Here is a 27,919-nt window from a genome sequence, read left to right on the forward strand (position 1 = left end):
TGTTCAAGGCCAGGTTGGATGGGGCTCTGAGCAACCTGATCTAGTGGAAGGTGTCCCTGCCCATGGCAGAAGGAGGTGGAACTAGATGATCTTTAAGGTCCTTTAGAACCCAAACCATTCTATGATGCTAAAAAAAATTATGTAGTTTTAGGCAAGTGTATTGGATTTGTGAGGCCAGATTTTGGTAGCAGGGGAGCTACAGGGATGGCTTCTGTGAGAAGCTCCCAGAAGCTTCCCCCATGTCCAGCAGAGCCAAGGCCAGCCAGTGGGTACAGATCCGCTGCTGGCCAAGGCTGGGCCAATCAAGAATGATAGTAATGCCTCTGACAACAGATTTAAGGAGAAAAAAAAAGTAATTGCTCAGATGTAATTGCAGCCAGAGAAGAGCAGGGTGAGAATATGTGAGAGGAACAGCCCTGCAGACACCCAGGTCAGTGCAGAAGGAGGGGCAGGAGCTACTCCAGGTGCTGGAGCAGATTCCCCTGCAGCCCGTGGTGCAGCCCAGGGTGAGGCAGCTGTGTCCCTGAGCCCATGGAGGAACTCACACCAGAGCAGCTGGATGACTGAGAGAAGGCTGTGAGCCCATGAGAGGTCTGTGCTGGAGCACAAGTCTGGAAGGCATCTGCTGACCTGTGGAGAGAGGAGCAGGTTTCGTGGTAGGACTTGTCACCCTGCTCACAAAGGAGCAGCCTGTCCTTGAAGGACTGCACCCCATGGAAGAGTGACCCACATTGCAGCACTCTGTGGAGAACCCTTGCCTGTGGGATGGACTCATGTTGGAGATGTTCATGGAGAACTGTCTCCCATGGGAGAGACCCTGTGCTGAAGCAGGGGAAGGACTCCTCCCTGTGCATTGTCAGGAGCAGCATGTGATGAACTGACCATAACTCCCATTTCCACCTCCCTGCACCACTGATGGGAGGAGCTCAGGAAGGAAGGAGGGATGGGGAGGAGGTGTTTTTATGGTCTGTTTTTAGTTCTCATTATCCTGCTCCAATTTTGTTAGCAATGAATTCAATTAATGTATCTAATTCATGTCTGTTTTGCCTGTGACAGTATTTGGTGAATGTTCTCCCCTGGTCATTGTCTCAACTAATGAATCTTTGTTATATTTTCTCTCCCCTGCCCAGCTGCAGAGGGAAGTGAAAGAAAGGCTTTGGTGGATGCCAGGAATGAAGCCAGGGTCACCCCAGTACAGCAAGATCCTAATGATATTCTTTAGAACACCAAGATCTAAAGAGAGCTCTTGCCCAAAACAAACCTGAAAACTATTCCACCACAGACCGGTCTTCACTGCCTGCTGCCCCAGACTGTTTTCAGCTAGCAGACAGGTCTATCAATTCACCAGCCCCAGCCCATCACCAGAACAGCTGTAACATTTGTTTACTGACCTCCCTTAACATCCAAGACCCTGCACAGCACTTTTAAAGTGCAAGTGCCACACCAAAAATAACTATGTTGCTTTCTGGATGCTAATTTAGTTTACCAAGAAGAAATAGTGGAAAAGAAGGTCAGTAGATTAGATTTCAGAAACAGCACTATCTTTCAAAGAGTGACCATATTATCAATTGTCTGCCTGAAAGCTTCTATTCAGGTCTTTTACAAACACACACAGTGATTCTGGATGCGAGGCCAGTAACCCGCCCTTTGAGACTGCCACTTCACTGTGGTGAAACTTGCTGCACTATTAGCATTATTATGGGGTCAACTACACCACCTTGAACCTGACAGGTAAACCCCAGCAACAAAGATACAAAGGCATCAATTTTAGTAATAGCAAACAATTTGAACGTTTGTTCTAACCATAGCAGGAAATTTCTGCAGCTGAGTTGCCTTTCACAGATAGGGGAGGGGAAGAAAGGAAGAGCAGGAGAAAGGGTTTCTGACTTTTTCCCTTGAAAATGAGATTTCTCAGCACTCTTATGTTCTTCTATGCTTTAAGAACAACTTTTCTAATAACATGCTGCAAAAGGGCTTGTTCTGAACAGTGCATTACATTCAAAAACTGAATGCTGCCCTAGAAACCACACAGGATGGAAGTGAAGGGACTTACCGGACAACCTGCCAAAATCAGTAGGTTTTCTTACTTCCTCTTCTCTACCCATACTGTAAATCAAATTAGAATACAAACTCAAGACTAAGATTTATATTCTAAGACTTCTTCTAAATAATATATTTCTATGTAACATCAACTTTTTCACAGAATTAGAATATTGAACTACGTGTTTTGAAAATACTTCCTGTTTCTGTGGTAAAGACTTGCTTTTTGCAAGGAACATACAAATATTTTAGTGACTCATTGCTTTGAGAAGCCAAAGGTTAAAGAAATTCTGGGAACCTCATCACGGCAAATGAGGACTGAAAGAGGGTTAAAAGCACAGCCCACTGCTGAAACATCATGCAGAACAGTAAAATATGGAGGTGGATTATTTTCACAGAGAAAAACACCTGCCAGCAGAGCTTCGGTGCATAAAGAGAAGGGTGCTTGCATAGGTCTCACCCCATTTTGGCAGAATGGGTACTACTGACATGCTGGATGGCCAGATAACTTTCTGTACCACTTCTTGGAAAGATAAACCTTGGACAAAATGGGCTGAGACATTCTCCAGTCCAAAGGAGGCTTCTTCATTTAGAAGAATGGCCGCAAATAACACATGAAAATAGAGAAAGAAAAATCTCCTGGCACTCTCATTTGAAAAGCTCTTTAAGCTTTATTATATAATCAGTGAATATTTGTAGTAAATTAAAAAAAAAAAAACCAAAAACCAAAACAAACACTAGCAAAAAAAAAAAAAAAAAACCCCAACCAAACAAAATACAGTGTTCAAGCCCAGTAGTGACTACATGAAATGAACTTATTCTTTGAATGACTGCAGGATATGAGGAAGTTTTCAGTGTTCCATGCAGCCCCAAGAAGAACACTGTAAAATTAGTGATTCTTTTTTAAACGGCTGTCACAGCTGTTAAAGGCCAGAAATCTTTTTTGTGTCACTGTGATTGTCTTTGTAGAAAATGCCAACATTATGCAAAAATAGATGAAACCTACCCACACTGTTTTCCCTTCCTATCAGCATGATATATGTGGTCATTACAGGTAGCTTTTAGCTTATTAAGACGAAAAAACATTTGCATGCTTGATTGAATGGCAGTGAGATATAGAAACTGTATATTCTAGTTTCAAACTACAGAAAATCATATAAATTAATTTTTAAAATCATACCAGAGAACAGATGCAGCCCATCAAAAATAAAAGTATTACATTCTTATTGCGTAATTTATAATGCTTCAAAAAGCATAAAACAAAATAATGCACTTCTGAAGCAAACTCCCAAACTGCTATGTTAGAAGAAAGCAACCCAAGAGAACTTATTTTTCAACAAGCAACCAGGGTAAAAACCTGTGGGAATCAATCAAATGCTTTAAATCAGTAGATTCCAGCACATGAGAACATCTGGAGCAGCAAATCTTGCTGCCAGTTTCAGAATGGACAAGACTGTGATTTACTAGAGAACAGATGAACAACCTGTCAGTGCCACAGGAAGACACTGAAAAGCAGGTTCCTATTCAAGGGTAACTTTTCTTGATATAACTGTCTTTCACTTAATTAACATTCAGAGCACATATCCCTAGGAACAGGTAAGCAGAAGAACGCTACTGTACCTTTCTAGGTGAACACAGGTTGAAGTTATTACTAGGCTGACTAAATCTGACTCAATACATCATCATCCCAGGTCTTTTGCTTATTTGAGACTGAACACTAATTATTTACTAAAAGAGTCACTACTTGATTTTAAATCATAGGTGAGAGCTTGATATAATTGTAGACTTCATCCATGTGGTGGTTCAGGGTTTCAAACCACACTAGAGAAGTTTGCAGAGAACTGTCTCCTGTGGGATGGATCCCACAGCACAGCAGAAGAAACCCTTTTCCTTAAACATAAAGTAAGACTCTTAAGAAATGAAACACTGACCAAAACCCCATGTTTGTTTCCCTTGCACAGGCTGAGGTGGAAAGAGGGAGGTACTGGAAGAGAAAGGTGTTCTGGAAGCTTGCTTTGGTTTCTCATTATTCTTTTCACTTTTAATTCTGTTTGTAATAAATTTTCTTTATTCTACTGTAAGTTTGAGCCTGTTTTGCCTTGAAGTTTTTCCGTTTTCCTCAAATAATCCTTATTTCACCTCATAAAAATGAAGTTTCAATTTCCCCTTCTCTGCTTAGCTATAGCAGAGGCAAATAAATAAGTAGCTTTCATGGTGTTTGCTGCCTAACCAGCGTCAAACCGCCACAATCCAGAATAATGTTTTAGTCACTCTGTCCCTATGACTACATTTTCTATGCAATCAGCACATCTTCCAGCACAGTAGCTTCTTACAGATAACCACAGAAGTTCCTACTTCACAGTTGGAAACTATTACCCAAAAATTGTTTTGGGAAAAAAACTTTCAGCAATGTCAAACCAGTAACAATTACTTTAAATGTATTAAGATCCAATGTTTTAAAGAAAACACTGGAAGCAGCATATTTAAAATTCAGCAATATCCAAATGAATTTCATTTTGCTCAACTCAAATTGACATAGTGTTTCACTAGTCACTCCATTTCTTTTTAAAAAGATAAAATCCCCTCACATTTCCTTCAGCTTAAAAATTGTTTCTGATTCACACCTTCCACATACAGCTGCTTTCCACCTTTTGAAAGCTGCCAGAGCTGGGGGGTCAGCCACTAAGCACATGCCTGCCCAGCAACACACAGAATCTGCTCAACTGCAGGTGACTTTATACCTCGATTAGACTGAGGCTTCCCAAAATACGATACCTCCTGCTCTATGGAATAACTCTGCTTTTGGGTCAGCAGTGTACAAAATACATGCAATGCCATGCATGTGCCTTAAGCACTCACATCTGAAACTTCATCTGCACTCTGAACCCATCAGAGCCTTACCCCATACACACACACAATTTTAATCAGAACACCAACACATCTCAGGCTTTCAGATTTGTCTCCAAATGCATGGTTCAATAACAAGAAAATTTCTCATCTGTTTGAATGAAGAGTAACAAAATTTTAAAAACCCGAGAAATAGTTACAGTCTACTGTGCCTGTAAACATTTGTCGTCAGTGTAAGGGGAAATATACTTAAGTATTTGCTGCCTGATTTTTTTTATTATTGCTTTTTTAAAATCACTGCTATTACTACTAAAAGTCTGTTGAAGCATACTGTGAAATACAAAGAAAGGATTAGTACTTCTATTGCACAGGATTTATTTTAACTGCATTTAATATTATAACAAACAACTATTTCTACATACAACAGGCAATGAACCAAGTTTCTCCTGATCTATGTAACGCACTTGCTCTGCTTCTTAACCACGATGTCAAAAATGAAGTGTTTTTGCAAGACAATAAACCTGCAAGAAATAGCTGTCTCCCTCATTCTATTATTTGTTCTTATACCTGCTCTGGATTTTTTGTGTACATGCACTTTAAGTGATTGCTCCCCCATTACTGTCAAGCAACTTGTCTTGCTACTTCACGCTTTTTCAGTGTATCACAAATACCTTGCTTTCTATGCCCTTTGCTTAATGATAGTACCCTGCTGGAAAGAAAGGCACATTAGGAAATTAGTAGTGCATATATGGAAAAGCAAGAGTCATATTATCAAAAACCACTCTCCCCATCACTGTGAAGGTTGATACCTCACACAGCGCAGAATTTAAGGTCTGAATCTGTCATGCCACATTGTAAAAGATCAAGCAAAACTGAAAAGAGACAGATACAGAGAAATGATGACTCTTTGGGCAAAACAAAAATCAGCTTCCTGACAGCTATTTAGTATCAGTCTCTCTCAAGAGGCGGGCAGGACTTTCCCACAGCTTTATAAATTATATAATATTAGCTAAAAGACATGCTGTCATCATGAAAGTCAACATTTCCTATGACCTTCCCTAAGGATAACATGCATTACAATGTAGTTACCCAGGCTGAAAATCGTTCTCATATTGAACATTCCTGTGCTAGCTTTCCACTTCAGAAAAGAGCTCACCCAACACCATTCTAAACATGGTATTGTGTTGAGCTGATTTATACCCATTTCAATAAATCTACCTGCTATTTTCTTCCTTTGCATGATGTTGGGGAAGATGAAACAGGAAAGCCTTATAAATATGATTGCCTGACAAAAGATTTTGGGAATATGAAAACTATAAGCGACATCGAAATGAAGGCCACCTTTGAGATACAAAGTCTTAGTTATTGAACAACTGGAAAACAATGGTATGGCCGACTGAAGGTAATCCCCTCTTGATTGAACAATACCCTCTGCTTGCAGGCAGGTCCAAGGGTCAGAGCAGACCCTACTAGCTCAGCAGAAGGGGTCCAAAGAGTGGTTTTTAGGAGTTAAGATGTAACACTCTATGGTAATATAACAACTCTTACAGGCTGTATGTAAATGCTATAGGATTTGTATCTTGTATTAGATTGGTTAGTGACAATTAGAATATTCAGTACAGAAGATGATTTATTGTATTGTAACCAGGACTTCACCGATCCACTCTACTTACTCCCTTACCCGCTTACTCTCTCACTTACCTCCTCTTCGCTCACTCTTACTCCACTCTTACCTACTTGCTCTTACTTTTACACTCTTGCTCTGTTGGGCCTGCTCCGAGCTGCGGCTGGCAGCTCTAAGCAGTGCCCCTATACCCACGCCCTTTGCAATAAACCGCATGTTCCAAGATCTGACTTCAGAGATCTCTCGTCTCCGTCCGTCCCGACCATCCAACCCACCCAAGCTCCTGCAGCATGACAGGTGCACCATCAAAGTAATCCCAAAATCAGACTTTATGGAGCGTGATTAAAAGGTGTTATCCAGCTAGATAGAGTTGGGATGAGCAGTTCAGCAGCTTCTCACATTTTTCTGAGACTGCCAGAGAAGGTCCCTTAAAAACCCCTAAATGGAAATGAGACCCTACCTATTTTCCACTAAGAATTTTTGAGCTCATTTTGAAGATAGATATTTAAAAAAAAAAACCACCTAGATTTATTGTCTAATGCTATCCACTTGCTGTCTTTTCTAAACAACATGTCATAGTTCTTTAGACATTAATTCTCAGCATTAACAACAATTTCCAAACCTCCTAACAATAACTGGATTTGAGAACTTTATATATTTCAGTTTTCCTTTTGCATATTTGCGTCAGCTCTGTCCAGAAAGCTTCTCCTCCTGGGTAATTTCTTATGTTTCAATCCACTGACCAGTTTCAAACCACAGCTGATGAAGTCTTATTTCTTCTCACAACACATGTGATCTCAGCCTCTGCACCGCACACAGAATGCAGATGTGGGACACGAAGGGACCGTGTCTTGGCTGGAAAGAGCCGTCAGTGGGTGCACCACAGGCCTTCTTCAGCCACCTTCCAAGTTAATCCCAAAGGACCCATACAGGGGAAAGGCACTTCCTACCACATTTATCTACCCTACTTGTGCCTAAACTTTATGCTTGCTAAGGGCCAGCTGGTGTGTGGCATTTGGGACTAGTCAGAAGGTAGGGAATAAACACAAGACACAGAGCGTAAGAGTGCTGCTGCTGTAGCTGAGAGCTCACCTGTGCAGGAGAAGTCATCCACACGGACATATCCCGTGACACAGTCACAGCGGTAGGAGCCGGGTAAGTTAACACACACGGTGTTGGCGTGGCAATAGTGCATCTTGGCAGCACACTCATCAATGTCTGCAGGGAAGAACCACCCAGGGAAGTTACAGTCAGACTTGGTGAAATGAATAACGTGACATTACAGAAAATAAATTTCATTTACAGCTCCAAAGGCAATCTGTTTAAAACTCCTGTATCATAGAAATGTGTTCCTTCCCACCATTCTTCATGAAACATTATTTCTTTTTTAATTCTGGAAAAGTAACACACAATAGGGGATTTTTTGCAATGTTAAAAACCAAAAACTGATGCAGTTTTCAAACATAAAATAGTGTCAAGGTATGCAATACTGAAAATCCTAACTCTTAAAGGCACAGTAGCTCTGAACAGCATGGTAACAGTTGCAGTGCTGGTCAGACATGCCATGCAATGTTTACCAGGACAGTGCAGGAGCAGATTCCACTGCCCAGTTCAACAGCGAGTACTCCACACCTCCAGATTCCCCCAAGTGGTCTGGCAATGCCCTGTCCCTGAAACGCAGTTCTGCTGCAGGAGTTACTGGCCAGGGCTCTGTGCCCCTTCCCCATGTCACACAAGCAGAAGACTGAACCAGTCACCTAAGCCCATTTTATCGTTTGTATCACGTCAAAGCAACAAAAAACCATGATTAAGGAGCAGCAAAAACTTGACCTCATGCCTCTGCTAAAGCAATCTCTACTGCTGCTGCAAATCCAAAATCCAAAAGTGTTTTCACAATAGTGACTCAAACCTATCATTTACTTGCCTGTTTAAATATCTCAAAGCTCTGTGATACAGTAAACTGTAAAATCTTCCCCCTTCCTTTTCCACAAACCCAGAAATTATACTGAAGAATTTTCTCTATTTTTTTCTCAGCAGGATAGATTTTCTGCTTAGCAGCACAGATTTTACATGAAGTAATTAATGGTTTTCAAAATATTAATTCTAGTGTTACATACGTCCAACACAAAGAAAGATGAATCAGAGACATTTTCTCCCCATATTACTTTCTTTTTGTTATTGATTGCTCACATTCAAGAAAGGTATCAATTGACAACACAGCTGAAGAACCTCCTCGGCTGGTGGAGTGCCAATGAGTTGGTCACCCCAACAGAGCAGTCTCCTATCCCATCCCTCTGCACAACCATCTAGAGTCTCCCTTCTGCCTCCACACACAGTGCTTATGCAAACACAGCAAGTGACGAGCACCAAAACATCAGCACTCAGCCCCAGAAAGGCAGGGTGTGGGGGGGAGTTTAATTGTGCAGATGCTGAGTTCTTGGTTACCTAAAATCAGGTATCTTGTTTAACCTTCCTAAAGTGAAGCAGCTGCAGTTGAGATACAGCCCCATTTCCCAGGGCTGTTTCATTTTCCCAGGGAAAATGAAACACATGCCAGCTACACTCACACTTTCAACATTACAGACATCTGTCCAGCAGGAGCTACCAGTTAAATCTCTTCATGCTGGCCAGTGAACAGCTGTCAGTTGGCAGCGATTTCTTACTGCTACCAACTGGGGATGAATTAGAAATGATGGCCTGGAGGCAAAATACTTTGTATACCACTGCAAACACCTTAAACTATCTCATTCTTGCATTTCTGTTGTTTCAGTTGCAGTGCCACTTGATGAAATGAATTTTAAAAAGTCAGGAGCATCAATATATGAAAGATAAAAGCCAGGAAAAATCCTCCTACATGTCTTGTTATCACACCACTGAGTGCTCGAGCCACTTCGGAAACACTCAGGTGTTGACGTGTGTTCACACTGATCTGCTTGCAGACTATTTTTAATAGGCTTTTGGAGCATAGCTTTGAGGAGTTTTACTCTTGCATATCTAATAATTTTCTAGCATAAAAGGAAAAGGAATGAAAAGATGTCTGCAAAGAAAGCAAGAACGTCAAAACAGCAACCAATTCACCTGAAAATTAACCTTATGCATCACCCTTCATCTCCAGCTCCCTCACTACACTTCTCTTTCTTCTCCCAAGGGGAAGTGAGAGGATTAAAAGTCTCAAAGGTGAAGGAATTTGAACTTCGATTCATTGCAAGAAAGGCCCAGATTGCTGTAACAAAAAATATGAGAATTCCCAGAGATAAAAAGAAAACTCACAACTTATATGAAAATACTGCCATGAGATAATATCTCAAAAGGAGACTAAGGACTTCAAATGATGACTTGACTATAAATAGAAGAACTGAGAAAAACTGGCACTGGGTTGCTGCAGAATCCCCAGAGCCCAGGAAGAAAAAGCCTGGGCCTAACAAAGGAAGCAGAAGTAAAAAAAAAAGATCTGTCTCTTCAAACTTTGTTCATTTATTTAACTGTCTTTGCAATCTTTAAGGGTTACATTTTCCATAAACCCTTTCATCATTTCAGATTTTCTTTTACCTTTGCAGTATTAGCCTTCTACTAATACATGCATTTTCTTCAGAGAGAATAATATTGAGAGGTCAAAACTGGCAACAGCATTTTCTTATTAAAGCCTGTAGGGCAACACTAAATCTGTTGCTCTGGACCAGAGTTCTACAAATTCTTGTAAAATGTTAGGTACTCATCACGAAAAGCTTTGGGTTTTTACTTAATATCGTTAGAGTAAAACCCATAAAGCACACAGTGGTATATATCAGCTCAGCTGTAATGGAACTCAAATTGTGATTCATGTGTATGGATTGCTTGTCGCATTTGAAATATTAAAGCTCATCTTCTAGTGGTCTTCTGAGGTGACAAAAATACATGATTTATGTTTCTCTCTAGGCTGGTGAAGTAGTTTGTTTTTCTTTTAAAAAGGTATACTTATGGTCTTTAAAATGAGACTTGACACACCGTAATTATCATGCACATATCACCAGCTTCCAACTACATCAGCTCCCACTTGGCAACAAGAGACATTTGGGCTCCAGCTTTCAGCAAGGACTGGTGTGTTACAGGGTGGGTTGGCCTGGGAAGCAACTGTTATCACTGGGTTCAAGTGTCTCCTCAGCAGTCAGTGAAACAGGGTTCATTGCCAGTGCAGGGCTCTCTTTACAGCATTACTCACACACCCTAGAGCTAATTAGCTATCACCATTACTCTTTACTGCAATAAATAGGGTTTGTGAACTCACAGGCAATAATAAAAGATACTTATTAGTTGTGCCAGTGCACTCAGCAATGCTCTTGAGTACACTGGGACTAAAACACAAGGAAAGCATCCCAGTGGAGCTGCCTGCTCAGCACCTGACAGGCAATTTGCCTCACTGCGTCACCTCATACCAACCAACCAACGGAACAAGGTGGGAGGGGAAGACAATACAAATGGTGTTCAACCCATGGCCAAGGAAAGAGGCTTTCTCATCTGCAAATGTACTTTACAAACTGTCCAAACCACTTAACTCTTTTCATACCCAACTTGGAATCCTATTGCTAAATATCTGTAATGTTTAAGGATGACAGTGAGACACCAGATCTCAACTAGAGCATCTCTTTACTGTTTGTCCTCTCCAACAAGTCACATCAAACCAAAATAATTTCGGCTGCAAAGAAGGCACAGTTCCTATTAATGGCAGTGCGAGTTTTGTCCATTCAGCCAAAGGTGAAGCGGACCCATTGTTTTTTAAACTGTTAGTCCTGTAATAACCATGAGGGAACAATCTTGAAACAAAGCACTCTCTGCCTCTGGAATTGTACACCACTGTTTGCATGCACTTAACAATAATCACTTTACACATTAGTAGTGTCATCACCTGTTGTTTGGGGCTTCATTTTCAGTTTAGCTACTAAAAGACAGTGTCTTGGGGTGACCTTATGATGTGTATCCCATATCGCTGCCTATGCCCAGAAATTAATTATTGGCCTTTCTATGCCTCTGAACTGAGCCTGAGAGGAGGAAGAAAAAACTGAGCAAAACTTGCTCAAAGCAGTTTGAAACTTGTTCAAGGTCACATAAAGATAGCAGGTTTTTTTTTTTTTCAGCTGGGGCAGGGGGGAGCGAGGAAGCACCCGGCTGGCAGCTTTTCCAGTCAGCTTTTGGCCAGTTTTTTTGCAGTTCCTTGTTCTCTGGACAGAGGCTGAGAGCTGAACTTTTCCTTCTCTGGAATTTCGGATTTTCTCTCTTTTCTACTGGACTGCCTGATTGCTGTAACATCAGAGCACATCGGGAGGACTTTTCACCGGGCACAGAGGGCCTGGCCCCGGCCCAAGCCCCAGCTCCGAGGAGACCAAAGGGAGGACTCGAACACTTTCTCAGGTTTTTCCTCTACAGCGAAAGATTTACCATTTAACATTATTTTCCTTTCCTGTGTGCTTGTTAAATAAATAGTTTTATCTTCTTCACTTTCCTTCGAGGAAAATTTATTTTTTTTCCCGAACCTGGTGGGGGGAGGGGTGGTTGTGCCTTCTCTCAGAGTATATATATATTTCTAAATTTGGCCAAACCGGAACAGACAGGAACATACAAACCAAAACAAAATGAAACTGACTATGAAGTGTTCCAGAGCACTAACAGATTACATACTTGTATCAGAATCAATTACTCTATTTGCAACTATCTCCCAGTTACTCACTTTCCGGTTGGGGACTATATTTTACCAAACTCAATTAGAATTTTTGGAAACTCTGTAGGGAAGCAAAGGCAGAAAATCAAAAACGGGGGGAAGAAACCTCAGCTTTGCAGAAAGCTCTGATATCTAATTCATGATTATTAATGGCGGGGAGGATTCCCTTCCCCTCCCCTCTTTTTATTCAAGCCAGTACTATGCATTGACTTGAAATGTATTAGACCCTGGTCTAAATAATCAGGATTTTTAAAAATGTGAAATCAAACCCTGTTACTATTTAAATAATACCAAATGTTAACATATGTTCACAAGCTGATGGAATCATATCAATGAAGTTTCCAAAACAGCAGAGCACAACTGGAGCATGAGACAGGTCCTGAAATTTTGGCCACCTTATGCTTATGCAAAAACTAACACATGCCATTTTCATTCCACTGACTTAGCAGCTCCTTGTTCACTATATTTACTTGCTCTCCAAATTCTCCCTGATTCTGTCCTCTCCTGCTCTTATCTTCTTTCCACTGTCAGACTCACTTGACTTCAGCTCCACCTGCCTTTCTATCTTTCCTTTTCACCCTCCCACTGCCTTTCTAATACATCTCATGCATCTAACATACCCCACACCTGGTTTTTACCTTCAGCACAGGCCTGGTTTCTCAAATTGTGCACTAGAACCCTCAGGGAGCCATAAAGCATTAGACACAGCAGCCAGCGGTTCCCCATGAGCTGGAAGCAGCTCAGCCTCCCCCAACTGCCTGAGTAAGAAGAGACTAATTACTGGCAGCAAATGTTTAGGCTAGCCTTAAAACTGTTTACCAACAACTGTTTACCAGCTTCCTTGGTAGCAATTCGTCTTCTCCAAGGCAGGGCAGCAGTGCAACTCTCTGCCTTGGGGATGGAACTACTGCCCATTCAGAGGCAAGGAAAGAGCCCAAAACAAGAGCGGACAAGCCAAAGCAAAAAAAGTCCCTTCCAACAAGGCTGAGAAATATTACCCTGATGTCATTAAGTAACTAACTAGCGAAAAATGCCTTCATAAATTAGGGCTGGTGTAATATCACCTGGGAATCCAAAGGCAATAAAATAACTATCAATATCATATCAGGAAGTATTACCACTTTGACTTTTAGAGCATCATTAAAATGGTGCAGCCTCTTCCTCTGGGCACAGCGTAGAAGTGCTTTACATTGAAAAACCTACTTTATGATCAGGACAAGAGTATCAATATTCCAAATCTGCTTTCTGTCTATTTAACTGCCCCTCTAGGGATGGAAACTGTACAACTATAAGGTTAAACAACTAAACAAATAAATATTTTAAAGCATACATTCACATGCAAATCACACTTGAACAGCCATACTTTCCACTGCAGCCCAGCCCCAAATAATCATAACATTCCTGAGAAGGACAAAAATAAAATTCAAGTGAAGGTACCTTCCTGGTCTTTATTTCAAGTGTTAAGTTTAAATACTTTTACCATTCATACTCAAGGTAGCAATTGATTTTTCTCAAAAAGAGATCACAACATTTTGCTACCTGTTTCTCAGCTACAGTAGTAAACTGCCCAGGAACATGGTTGTTTCCTAAAATCCATCCTAGTGAAGCCTTAGACATTAAAATATTGCCTAAGTACAATACAATCACCTTCTCCATCCTTGTTATTGCTTACAATAATACACAAGTCATTAGCCTCTTCTTAATGATTCTTTGATGAAAAATATGAACTTTTTTTTAAAAGTTCATTTCCATAGCCTGAATCTCCAATGACCTGATCAATTCCCGAACTCTTTGGAGTCAGGGAATTTCATCTATACTCAAAACAACACAGTCCTATCTTGAAAGGCAGAACTCAGCTCTTTAAATCTTTCTGTTCAGATTACCTAGTGTCCCTCTCAGCAAGAAGTTTTTCCTTTTATTATGCTACTAAATTCTACTTCTCTCTAAGGAAAACTGAAAATTTGCAGTTCCACTCTCCTTTGTGCCTTCTGTCATTACACTGGTAAATTATGCTGCACTGGTTGGGTCCCAAAGAACCTTGAGATCTCTTAGGACAAACACCATTTATTTAAATTGAAGTTTTCCTAAAAGATCGTTTCCATCAGTTGAAAAGCTGCCACTGATGTGTTAATACTAAAGAAAATATAAGTAATGTGGTGTTGTTTTTAACAGAAAGGAGCTGTTTTCTTAACCCTAAGTGCATTCATTTGATAAATACATTAATAGAAAATGTTCACAGACTTTTAAATAGTACTGTTTTAAAATGTTTGCAGATACAGCTCTTAGGGATGGTTGATAACTTATTCATAAGGTAACTCTGACAGTTGCAAATAAGTTATTTAAAAAAATATGCAGCCAGAATTCACATATGATAACGCAGCTTAAGAGAGCACAGATTAAAAATAATCACAGAACCCAGAATGAAACATTTGGGGAAACAGGTTTTGGCTAACAGCAGCAGCTCAGTCATTTGCTCAAACATGCCAAAGCAACTAGGAAAAACAAGTCAAAATTCTGCTTGTACTACAGTAGCAGCTGCTATGATGTTTAGAACTAACTGAAGTTAAAAAAGATTCCTTTATCCGGGATTATTCAAGCCTTTTAATTTTTTCCTTCTAATTATTCTTTGAAACTATACTGATATTTCTATTTAGAATGCACAGCAACAGAACAGGCTACTAAGAAGTGTGCCTGAGTGGGTGTAAGGATTTTTCTTTAAAGACACTGCTGAATTTGCTCTTCCCCTCAATGGCTTATGAGAGGCCACGTAACAAGCTAGCCACTTCTCAGTCTGGGAGTCTGCCTGGCCAGTGGGATTCAGGACTTTTACCCAAGTCATTGCCACCTTCCCTGCTCTTCAGCTACCCCCTGACCCCTTGGACTCCATCAAGGCAGATCAATGCCTTTGAGGACACTCTGCTATAAGGGATTTGTGGATTCTGAGGAACATTCATTACATCCTCTCATGGACATTATGGCAGAGAGGTTCTTTGACACCCCCAGGTATTTTAACATACTCAGGAATACCAGCAGCTACTTGAAGTAAGAATTTTGTATTTCAGGGAAACGACCTGGTGTCCTTTGGAAAGGGAAAAAAAAGAAAGACGATGATGGCTGATGCCTCTTGAACTGTATTAACTGCTCTGAAAAGAGCAAGATGTAATGACAGGGAGCCTGGGAGAAACACTGAGAAACTGCTTCATTCTGAGGCTTCAAACTGACAGAGGGTGGGTTTAGATTAGACACTGGGAAGAAATTCTTTCATGGGAGGGTGCTGAGACAAGAGCAGCACAGCCAGAGGAGCCGTGGTGCCCCATCCCTGTAACAGTTCTAGTGGAAGTTGTCCTTTCCCACAGCAGGGGGGCTGGAAATAGGTCTTTAAGGTCCCTTCCAACCCAAACCAGTCTGTGATTCTATGCAACTTCTGCTGATTATAATCAGACCACTTCAACTAAAATGGAGGTAATCCCATATAAACTGGTGCTGGTCCTACAGGAGTTGCTGGGTCTTGGAACTTTGCAGGAGCAAGCCTACAACAGGAGCAGCTGTTTCCTCTTGGTAGAGTCATACACAGGAGATTTCAGGGGTTACAGAGCTATTGCCGTATCCTCTGAGAAGAGCACTACATAATGAACAAGCAGAGACCTGTGCTCTCTCTATCCATAGTCAGAGCAATGGTCCTCACAATATTGCCAAGGACTCTGCAGCAGGTAAGAGCTAAATTTAGAGAAAGGTAAGACAGAAACTCAGAAAAAGAATGCCATTCAAATATAATGCATTTTGAAAGCTTCTCTCATAAAAATATGAAATTAGAAATAAACCCATGTAGCTGTAAGTCCCATGATGATGGTAGCTTGTTTTTTAATATAAATTTTATCTTAAGAACAGCTCAAAAATTGCTGTTCTTTTTATTATTTTTATAAAAGATGTTGTGTTCAATATTTCACATTATAAATTCTTTCATCCATCACCGAAACTTTTTCAACGTTAGTAAATAATCATATTTGTACATGTTATCTCTTTCAGAACAGAAGCTTTCTTAAAGCTTCTCTCCAAGTGTTAATTTAGGAATAAATAAACATTTCCACAGATGTGATAAGTAAAATGTTGGTGTTCCTAAGGTTCATTCTTGTAGATATAATAAATGCTTGCATGGCTATAGCAGCATGTACCCCATAAAGAAAATATTGCTCAACTTCACCACAATAATCATGTCTGGCAGTTCAACACAATCTAAACAGTACAGAAAACATCAAAAACCATTGGCTTTTCCTGTCCTCCATCAGGTATGCTGTGTATTTTTCCAGAATGCGGGAGATGTTTTGAGAATCTCCTACCTGGAGTGGAGAAGATAGTGGAAATAAAAAAACTTATCACAAGGCGTATATGGGACAAATTCTTTCCACCAAAGATGGTTTGATAAGCCAAACAGTAAATTGTGAGCTATCCTGTCCCAGTCTGCCAGCACAGCACATCTCTGGGCAACTGTGAGCTTTAAAGTTCGGAATCAGCAGTTTGACTCTGTTCTCCATCACTCCCTTGCTAAAACCCTGAGTACAATGACAAGGGTCTGATCTGAACATGTTCCCTCATGAATCCACACAGACCAACAAACACATAAAAATCTGTGAAGTCCAATCCCTTATAGAAATGTTGCTCACCAGTGCAGCACAATGTGCTTCCCTGGGACACAGAGGGACCTAATTGCTTTCCCCTGGCTAGAACACAGGACGGAAACCTCACCAAATTACTACAGAGAAAGAAGTGGGAAGAATTATATATAATAAATCTAACTGGACTACTCTCCCTTAGTAGTACTCTCCCTTAGCACCACTCTTTCAGCCATTTTTCTTCTTCAAAGGCTCTTAATGCACAAGAATTCATGCTAAATCCAACTACTTCATGCTTAGCTGTAAGAGCTGCCATTACAAAAGTCTACTACAAATAAAAGGTTATGCTGCCACTGCTCACAAATATACTACTGCCCATTAGAAAACAAAGCAAAATAATCACCTAATTCTCAGGAAAATAGCTCTGTTCCCTAAAAAGATGATTGCTCCTACTTTACTACATAAATGTACTCCCAAAGCCAGACTTGCTTTGGCTTTGATTTCACTTATGAAAGAAACTCCTGGATCTCAGCAAGCACTAAATAAATACTGCTGTCAGAAAAGGAATTCAAGATTTCTGTAACAGATTCACCTCTTTATTTATTGTTATTTTTTAATCTTTCCAAACATTCTGAGAGATACCAGTAGATGCTTATACAGGGGGAGGGTGGAAGGGAAGAGGTGAGGGAAATGCTGTTTTTCTCTAATCTTCCGTTCACCTGTATTAGCCAAGCAGCACAGTACATTGAAATAACTCTATCCATTTTCATTCAGCTCATACCTTACCTTTTCAATCCCCTCTATTTCATTTTACTAATGGCTAGGGTTGAACAATGGATTACTGTATCAAAATGAGCAATTCTTTCTTCATGCTGTTGTACTGAGAGCAATTATATTAAATATCTCATTCCATCAGCACGTGTCTTATGCCACCATCCACTATTTCTCTTTCACTCTCTATTTTTTGCCCAATACTCTTACCCAGTTTGCCTCCTTCTATCTACGTGTGCCATATTGACTGGCTTACTCTTTCAAATCCACACAGATGCTATCTTCAAATGATAAATTCTAGAAGGCTGCCCATGTAATTGATCTAGAATCCTTGTGCCCACAGCAACAATTTATTGTGGCATTTTGAAGGATGCTGTAGCTCTCTGAAAAATTAAATGCTTATGAAAACGGTATGGGGCTTTTTGGGGTGGTGTCTTTATCTTGTCCGAAAAAACCTACAGTCGCTGGACAGCTACTAGTCTGGTGTTTTATAATGACTTTTAGTATATATTGTTATAATAAATGAGACAGATAATATCTTAGTAGCAAAAATCCTATCAAATTAATGCTCCACAATTTCGCACTGAAGTAGTTTTTTCACTCAAGGACTATCTGTGCAGCACACAGGTAACAGAACAATATTGTCCCATGCTGGCAAACAGCAACTGGGCCCTATCTTCTCTATTTATGGCCTTCATTTTCCTAACTACTCTCTTAACATCATTTCAACAATTCATTATTCAGCTGTTTCCATTACCTCTTGTTCCCCTCTCCAGCTCTGATGAAAAATCCATGAGGAAACACTGAAGTGGCAGACTCATCACCATTGCTGAGTTGGCAGCAATGCCTATTCATTGCCACATAATTCAAACCAGGTGGTTCCACATGATAGAGGATTTACTGGTTTTATTTTCATGGGCCCAAATTATTCCCTGTTAATCAGGTTCCACAGAGGATCAGAGACAAATATCATATTCAGATAAGGAAATTATGGATCATTGCAAAACAGTTCCTTTCTGAGTATCCCTCAGAGCCATGCTAAGCACATTTCTGTGTTTCACATCCTTGCTATGCAATCTAGTCTTACTGTTTGTGCCTTTTTAAATTTAATTTCATCTACAATGTAAAAATAAACAATGAAGCATCAGCAGAATAAAAAAACCTAATTTTAGATATTATAAATATTTTTCCCTATAAACACAATCTTAATTGACATAACTGAAAAGTGCAAGATGCATCTCTCTCCCAAGCAAATATGATAATCAGGTGTGATTTATAGCACTAGTTAGTAAAAGAGGAATTTTTGGTTTGGAGATTGCAACAGTACTGCATTCCTTAGGCATAACCTGAGGTGAGATAAGAGGAACAGTAAGAGGAGGTGGGAGGGGAATCCAACAGCTGATCATAAAAATATTCTTTACCTGCAACTTTATGTTCTGCCTCAACACTTAGTATGAATTTTATTTTAATTGCTTTGCTCTTGGCTATGAAATTGAACTGGTGATTTAACGCTTTCCCCTTTGATAACACAGTCACATGTTTAGCTGCAGTTAAGAAAAGAAGAAATTGGAACACTCATGTCCTTAATATTTAATTTCTAGTAACTCTTCATCTAAATTACTACATAGCCCATCATCATAGAGAGTTTTACAATGTATGTTTTACATGTATTTCCTTTATCAGTATCAGCTACTGAGGAATACACTCAGAGATTCCCTCGACTTCCACCAAGACAAGTGGTCAGAGCACAAAGAAAGGATGGAGCAGAGAGGTGCAGAGCCAGTCCCTCCCAGCCATGAAAGCTATCTGTGAGGGAGTATGCTGCTTGGTTGATGTTTTAATGGAAGATCTGGAATGGGCACCTGCCCTCCTGCTAAGAGCCTCACTGCAAACAAGTTTCCTGAGCTTTCCAGAAGCAGGGTTTTAATTTGTAGTACACAGCACACCTTTGGGAGTAGAGGCTGGGAAAAGAGGCAGCATTATGTTGTTATTTGTGATAGTAAATTACTGTTTTATTGCCAGCACCATTACATAAATTTCAGAGCATGTTATCAGCAATAAGGCCCGATTCCAGCATGGCCATATCTGGCTTTTACCAGCTCTTCCAAAACCCAGCAAAATTCTCTGTAAAATACAGGACTGCACAGCAGGGCAGTGGCAAAGGCATACATGAGGTTAAAGTAATCCTCGTGAAAGTTAACAGAAAGACACTAAGAGTTTAATGGGCTTTGAACCAACCTACTGAATAGTTTGTGTGTGTATACACATATTTGTACACTGCACAGGGAGGTGAATCAACAAAGATCTCACCCTAAATGCAGAGAAAGAAAAGGAGGGTTAAATGACTATTACTGATTCCAATTGCTGTGTTCTGACTCAAATTTTAAGCTAGATTAAACTTTATTTAATAGCAAAATAGTAACACTTAGATTGTTTCAATGAAACCTTCATGTATTTTGTCTCTGCAGAGAACCATTATGAAAACCATGTGAGCTTCCATTAACAATATAAAGATGGAAACTTCTATAGATATCTAATGCATTTTCACCATCTTGATTAAGAAGGAAATTCTGGCCTGATTTCATTGGTCATTCTACATTAGTTTTAAATAAATGATGAAAAAAATAAAGATAGCAGAACTAGACAAGCTGTGGATAGAAAGTCAATACCAAAAATCAATACAAAATACTCCTCATCCCAATGGTTTCCAATGCTTTCTCCTCCCTCCACATACATTTCAAGCTACTCTTCACTTTTTATTAACAGCAGTGTAACCTTGTCACATTGTGGCACACAGCATGAGGTCACCCACACAGCAGAGCCAGACAGGACACTATGAAAACACACTCCCACTGCTAGAGACTTTGAAAAACATGGAGTCATAATTGTCAAAGTAAACCTGCTCCACATATAATTCATGAGATTACACAATAAAAACTTCTAAGAGTCTCTGAGATTTTTCCCGGACCAAAGTTCTCAGTTTTGTAATTGAAAAAGGTTTTGAGAATACAAACCTCTTGTCAGTGCAAATAGACACGCCTATACCAGCATAAAATGTGGAATATTAATTTGTAACTGCCAAGTACAGAAAAGAGCTAGTAGGCACTGGTAGGACTTGGTCCCCCACCACACCCGGCTGCTGCAGATTACTTACATGAAGCTTGAATCCCAGAGTTAAAAAAAGTAATTCACACTTCTTCCTTTAGTAAGTTAAGGTACACTGTTCCACTAATCTGTGCTCTGTGCACGTGTCTCTGTCCTGAATATCCTTTGCTTTCCTGCACAGCAACAGCCAAAAAATCGCCTCCAGAAAGGTAATGACCATGAAAACCTCCTACTTACTCACAAGAGGAATAACAGCACTTCTAGAATTGCTGCAAACAGAAGTGAAGGGAGAAGCCACTGCCTGTATTTCCTTCCTTACAATGTCTGCCCTTTGATGGAAAGCAGAGGAAGCGCCTTAAAAAGGTTGAGAGTAACAACGCTAACAAGGAAAAAAGAAATTTCCTTAATGTTTGGGAAAAGAAGAGATTAAACAGCGTAAGAGGGAAGTAAGGGCCTAGATGTTAACATATACACACATGAAAACAGCTCCTGCTGATGGGCTGTAACACAACACTGAGATGACTGTAAAACTGAAAGAAGAACACAAAACATTACATTTCCATGTTGGGGTTTTAGTTTAGTCTTAGTTTTTTCCTGTTAAAGGAATTTTCTCCCATATGCATGTTGCTAGGGGACAAATAGCTGTACTTAAGAAAGACAAAAAGGGGAGTGGGGCAGGCATACATGAGGTTAAAGTAATCCTCGTGAAAGTTAACAGAAAGACACTAGGAGTTTAATCACCCACGGATGTTACAACCGTCCAGGCTTCAGCTGAACCACAAGGACAACCACAGCCAGCAGCAGTCGCCCCTGTGCAAAGGAGGAAGTGTAAGACCAAATCAGTATGACCAGTTAATGATGATGGGGAACCAGGGCCCTCACAACCAGCAGGAGAGCCAGAGCCAGAAATCATCACTGAGTCCCCGTCGCACGACAGTCTCCGTGCTATGCGAAACGACATTGTGCGAAGGGGGCGTGAGCCTTATACCACCTGGCTGCTTCGGGTTTGGGACCTTATGGGCACAAGTGTGCAACTGGATAGTGGTGAGGCAAGGTATCTGGGATCGTTGACCCAGGAACCAGGTGTGGACCAGATATTTGTGAGGGAGCCAGGGCCTCTCTCTCTCTGGGAGCGGCTCTTAACGAGTGTGAGAGAACAAAGAAAGAATGCAGGAGTATCATCATAGAATGCAGTGGAAGACACTCGAGCAAGGGATCCAACAGCTAAGAGAGGTGGCAATATTAGAGGTACTCTTTGGGAAGGATGGACAGCATGATAATGACCCCGATAAGGTCAGGTGCACAGGACAGATGATGTGGAACCTGGCAAAGCTAGGGCCACCACAATACACCACCTTCATTGCAACGATTGATGCTGACAATACCCAAGAAACAGTGGGCTGTGTTGCCAACAAGCTCAGGCATTATGACAGCATGATCAATGGCCCACTGAAAGCTCATGTCTCTGCTGTGGTCCAGGACCTCAAAGAGGAGATGAAGGAGATGAGGAAGGAAATGAGGGAGGAGATGAGGAGGGTCAGTGTGGCACCAGTGCGAGTCACAGGCCCCCAAGTCAGAGCCCGTCGTCCCCCAGCTAGAGAGAGAGGGTACACCCCACGAGCTGAGCTGTGGTTTTTCCTGTACGAGCATGGGGAAGACATGAGAAGGTGGGATGGGAAACCCACCTCTGCCCTGGCAGCGCGGGTGCGTGAACTCAAGGAGGGAGGCACTAACCGAGGGGGTTCCGCTAAGGTGAAGGTAGCCTTAGCCTCCCGTGACCGAGCTGCCAGGTATTACAGAAGGGAGGATGATATGTCGGATCCCCTTGAAGGTACCTCGAGCATGTATGCCCAGGGAAAGAATGATAACCAGGGCTAGAGGGGCCCTGCCTCTAGCCAGGAAGAGGCACGGGAGAACCGAGTTTTCTGGACGGTGTGGATCCGATGGCCTGGCACATCAGAGCCACAGAAATATGATGCATTGGTTGATAGTGGGGCACAGTGTACTTTAATGCCATCGGGACATGTGGGGGCAGAACCTGTATCCATCGCTGGGGTGACCGGGGGATCACAGCAGTTGACCCTTTTGGAAGCTGAGGTGAGCCTGACTGGGAAGGAGTGGCAAAAGCATCTGATTGTGACCGGCCCAGAGGCCCCGTGTATTCTGGGCATAGACTTCCTCCGGAATGGCTATTACAAAGACCCAAAAGGACTCAGGTGGGCATTTGGGATTGCTGCTGTGGAGGCAGAGGGCATTAGGCAATTGAACACCCTGCCTGGACTATCAGAGAATCCTTCTGCAGTTGGGCTCCTGAAAGTGGAAGAGCAACGAGTGCCAATTGCCACCTCGACAGTGCACCGCCGGCAGTATCGGACAAATCGAGATGCTGTGATCCCCATCCACAAGATGATCCGTGAGCTGGAGAGTCAAGGGGTGGTCAGCAAGACCCACTTACCCTTCAACAGCCCCATCTGGCCTGTGCGCAAGTCTGACGGGGAATGGAGATTGACTGTGGACTATCGTGCCCTGAATGAAGTGACTCCACCATTGAGCGCTGCCGTGCCGGACATGTTGGAGCTCCAGTACGAGCTGGAGTCCAAAGCAGCAAAGTGGTACGCCACTATTGACATTGCCAATGCATTTTTCTCCATTCCTCTGGCAGCAGAGTGCAGGCCTCAGTTTGCCTTCACCTGGAACCGACTGCCCCAAGGGTGGAAGCACAGTCCCACCATCTGTCATGGACTGATCCAGACTGCACTAGAAAAGGGTGAGGCTCCAGAACATCTGCAGTACATTGATGACATCATTGTGTGGGGGAACACCGCAACCGAAGTGTTTGAGAAAGGAGAGAGAATAATTCAAATTCTCCTGCAAGCTGGTTTTGCCATCAAGAAGAGCAAGGTCAAGGGACCTGCCCGAGAGATCCAGTTCCTGGGAGTAAAGTGGCAAGATGGACGGTGTCAGATTCCCACTGAGGTCATCAATAAGATCACAGCAATGTCTCCACCGACCAACAAGAAGGAAACACAAGCTTTCCTAGGCGCCATAGGTTTCTGGAGGATGCACATTCCCGAGTACAGCCAGATCGTGAGCCCTCTCTACCTGGTTATCTGCAAGAAGAATGATTTCCACTGGGGCCCTGAACAGCAGCAAGCCTTCGCCCAGATCAAGCAGGAAATCGCTCGTGCTGTAGCCCTTGGCCCAGTCAGGACAGGACCAGAGGTGAAGAACGTGCTCTACTCTGCAGCCGGGAACAATGGTCTGTCCTGGAGCCTCTGGCAGAAGGTGCCTGGTGAGACTCGGGGCCGACCACTGGGATTCTGGAGCCGAAGCTACAGAGGATCTGAAGCCAACTACACTCCCACAGAGAAGGAAATCCTGGCAGCTTATGAAGGAGTCCAGGCTGCCTCAGAAGTAATCGGCACAGAGGCACAACTCCTCCTGGCACCCCGACTACCGGTGCTGGGGTGGATGTTCAAAGGAAAGGTTCCCTCCACGCATCACGCCACCGACGCTACTTGGAGCAAATGGATTGCCCTCATCACGCAGCACGCCCGAATTGGAAACCCAAGTCGCCCTGGGATCTTGGAAATAATTACGAACTGGCCGGAAGGTGAGACTTTTGGGTTATCTTCTGAAGAAGAAGAGGAGCAGGTGACATGTGCCAAAGAAGCCCCACCATATAACGAGCTACCAGAGAGTGAAAGACAATATGCCCTCTTCACTGATGGTTCCTGCCGAATTGTAGGCACTAGCTGGAAATGGAAAGCCGCTGTATGGAGCCCCACACGACAAGTTGCACAGGCTACTGAAGGAGAAGGTGGATCGAGCCAATTTGCTGAGCTCAAAGCTGTCCAATTAGCTCTGGACATAGCTGAAAGAGAGAAGTGGCCAAAGCTCTACCTCTACACTGATTCATGGATGGTAGCCAATGCTCTGTGGGGTTGGCTGGAAAGATGGAATAAGGCAAACTGGCAGCGCAGAGGAAAACCAATCTGGGCTGCTGAGGAGTGGAAAGACATTGCCACTCGGGTAGAGAAGCTATCCGTGAAGGTCCGTCATGTAGATGCTCACATCCCCAAGAGCCGGGCTAATGAAGAACATCGTAACAACAAACAGGTAGATCAGGCTGCGAAAATAGAGGTGTCCCAGATAAGACTTGGATTGGCAACATAAAGGAGAGCTGTTCCTAGCTCAATGGGCCCATGATGCCTCAGGCCATGAGGGCAGAGATGCCACCTATAAGTGGGCACGAGACCGAGGGGTGGATCTGACCATGGACAGTATCTCCCAGGTTATCCATGATTGTGAGACATGCGCTGCGATCAAGCAGGCCAAGCGGGTGAAGCCTCTGTGGTATGGTGGGCGATGGTCCAAATACAAGTATGGGGAGGTCTGGCAGATTGATTACATCGCACTGCCTCAAACCTGCCAAGGCAAGCGCTATGTGCTCACAATGGTAGAAGCCACCACTGGGTGGCTGGAGACCTACCCTGTGCCTCATGCTACTGCCCAGAACACCATCCTGGGCCTGGAAAAGCAAGTCCTTTGGAGGCATGGCACCCCTGAGAGAATTGAGTCTGACAATGGGACTCATTTCAAGAACAGCCTTATAAACACCTGGGCTAGAGAACATGGCATTGAGTGGGTATACCACATCCCTTACCATGCACCAGCAGCTGGGAAGGTTGAGCGGTGTAATGAACTGCTTAAAACCACCTTGAAGGCACTGGGTGGGGGGACTTTCAAAAACTGGGAGATGCATTTAGCAAGAGCCACCTGGTTAGTTAACACTCGAGGTTCCACCAGCCGAGCAGGCCCTGCCCAATCTGAACCCCTACAAACAACAGATGGGGATAAGGTTCCAGTGGTGCACATGAGAGGTATGCTTGGAAAAACTGTTTGGGTAAAGTCTGCCTTGAGCAAAGACAAACCCATCCGTGGGGTTGTTTTTGCTCAGGGACCAGGTTGCACCTGGTGGGTGATGCAAAAGGATGGAGAGACCCGATGCTTACCTCAAGGGGACCTTGTTTTAGGGTGAACTACCCATGGCTCTGTACTTGTATCAGTATCAGCATGTATATTTGTATATAATTTGGGTAATGCATAGATTTATATGGTTAAAAAAGTTAAGTTTCATGTAACATGTTAATATGGGAAAAAATTCGGGGTGGATAATGTTGGGGTTTTAGTTTAGTCTTAGTTTTTTCCTGTTAAAGGAATTTTCTCCCATATGCATGTTGCTAGGGGACAAATAGCTGTACTTAAGAAAGACAAAAAGGGGAGTGGGGCGGGCCTGGCTACTCCTTTGTCTACACCTGGGTGTGGGGTCAGCTCGCTCTGGGCGTCCGGAGAGAGAAGCTGCAGAGAAAGGAGCTGCTGCTTCTTTCTTTTTGGCCGTTCTTTTTTTCTGCTGGAAGCAACGCCGGGACCCCAAAAGCCGTTTTCCCTGCCCTGCTGGAGGCCGAGCTGTGGCTGCCCTGCCCCGCTGCTGCTTCGAGCTTTCGCTACGCTGTAGCCCTGCTCGCCCTGCCTGCCTGGGCCTCCGTGGGGCTCTCCCATCTGGATACATCTCGCCTGCCACCCGGGATTTGCGTTCGTCCCTGCCACTCCAGCCTGCCGCTCTAGCCTGCCGTTCCAGCCTGCCGTTCTAGCCTGCCATTCTAGCCTCCCGTTCCAGCCTGCCGTTCCTGAGAGTCCGGGATCGGCTGCCCAGGGGTTTGTGAAGCTCCTTTGTCCCATCCCTTCCGGGGATCCCAGGGCACCGGTGCCGCGTGTTTCCCGAGCTCACTCCGGAGCGCCCCCTGCAGCCGCGGGGGAACCATCGCACCTGCCCTGCTCACTGGGAGCCGCCAGCGCCCCTGCCGGCTGCGAGCGGAACTGCACCCGAGGGAAAAGGGCCCGACAGCCGAGAAGGCCGGGACTGGGTTTGTGATTGTTTGCTGTTACTGCCATAGTTGTTGTTGTTTTGTTTGACTGGTTATATACATATATATATATATATATATATATCTATATCTATCTATCTATCTCTATATCTATATATAGTAAAGAACTGTTATTCCTATTTCCCACATCTTTGCCTAAAGGCCCTTGATTTCAAAATATAATAATTTAGAGGGAAAAGGGGTTATATCTGCCACTTCAAGGGGGGGCTTCTGCCTTCCTTAGCAGACACCTGTCTTTCAAAACTGAGACATTCCACAACAGTCAAAACCCTTGTATCACAGTCCAAAGGTGGTTGTCCTCCCCAAAACCACAGTTAGAACAGCTTCTTCTTCTGAGAAAGCATAGAAAGAGAATTTCAGAATTTATGCCACTGTCATGTGTATCGCATGACTTTCTACAGAAAAGAAACTCTCATTTTACTGTACTGGGTTTGCATGGCAAGGTTTTGGTAGCAGGGGGTCTACAGGGGTGGATTCTACGACAAGAGGCCAGAAGCTGCTCCCATGTCCAACAGAGCCAATGCCAGCCACCTCCAAGACAGACCCATCACTGACCAAAGCTGAGCCCATCACCAACACTGGCAGCACCTCCATGACAATATATTTAAGAAAGGGTAAAAAAACTTGCACAAGAGCAGCTGGGAGAGAGGATTGAGAATGTGAGAAACAGCTCTGCAGACACCCAGGTCAGGGCAGAAGGTAGGGCAGGAGGTGCTCCAGGTGCCAGAGCTGAGGTTCCCCTGCAGCCTGTGGTGCAGCCCAGGGCAAAGCAGCTGTGCCCCTGCAGCCCATGGAGATCCACGGGGATGCAGAGATCCACCTGCAGCCCATGGAGGACACTCACATCAGAACATGTGGATATGCCCTGTGACCTCAGGGACAGCCAACAATGGAGCAGGCTCCTGTTGGGACCTGTCATCCCATGGAAAGGAGCCCACATTGGAGCAAGTTTGGTGGCGGGACTTGTGACCCCACGGAAGGGACGCACACTGAAGCAGCTCACAAGGAACTGCAGCTCGTCGTAAGGATTCACACTGGAACAGCTCATAAAGGACTTTCTCCTGTGGAAAGGGCCCCATGCTGGAGCAGGGGAGAGTGTGAGGAGGAAAGAATAGCAGAAGCAAGGCATTATAAACTGGCCATAACTCCCATTCCACATCCTCCTGTTTCTTGGGGCAAGGAGGTAGAAGAGTCAGGAGTGAAGTTCAGACTGGGAAGGGGGAGGAGGGGGAGATTTAAATTTGTTCTTATTTCTTATTATCCTACTCTGATTTGATTTGCA

At 43.0% G+C, this 27,919-nt stretch overlaps 1 protein-coding gene across 3 annotated transcripts in view; it reads right to left on the reverse strand.

Annotated features, from left to right (window-relative positions):
- Nucleotides 1–27,919, reverse strand: part of NELL1 (neural EGFL like 1) — a 297,795-nt gene that overhangs the window by 139,545 nt on the left and 130,331 nt on the right. For all 3 annotated transcript variants that reach the window (XM_039552597.1, XM_039552596.1, XM_039552595.1), the window contains exon 13: nt 7,604–7,729. In XM_039552597.1, coding sequence (XP_039408531.1) covers nt 7,604–7,729 — 126 coding nt within the window. The remainder of the gene's footprint in view (nt 1–7,603; nt 7,730–27,919) is intronic.

Source organism: Corvus cornix, chromosome 5, assembly GCF_000738735.6.
Source record: "Corvus cornix cornix isolate S_Up_H32 chromosome 5, ASM73873v5, whole genome shotgun sequence".
NCBI lineage: Eukaryota > Metazoa > Chordata > Aves > Passeriformes > Corvidae > Corvus > Corvus cornix.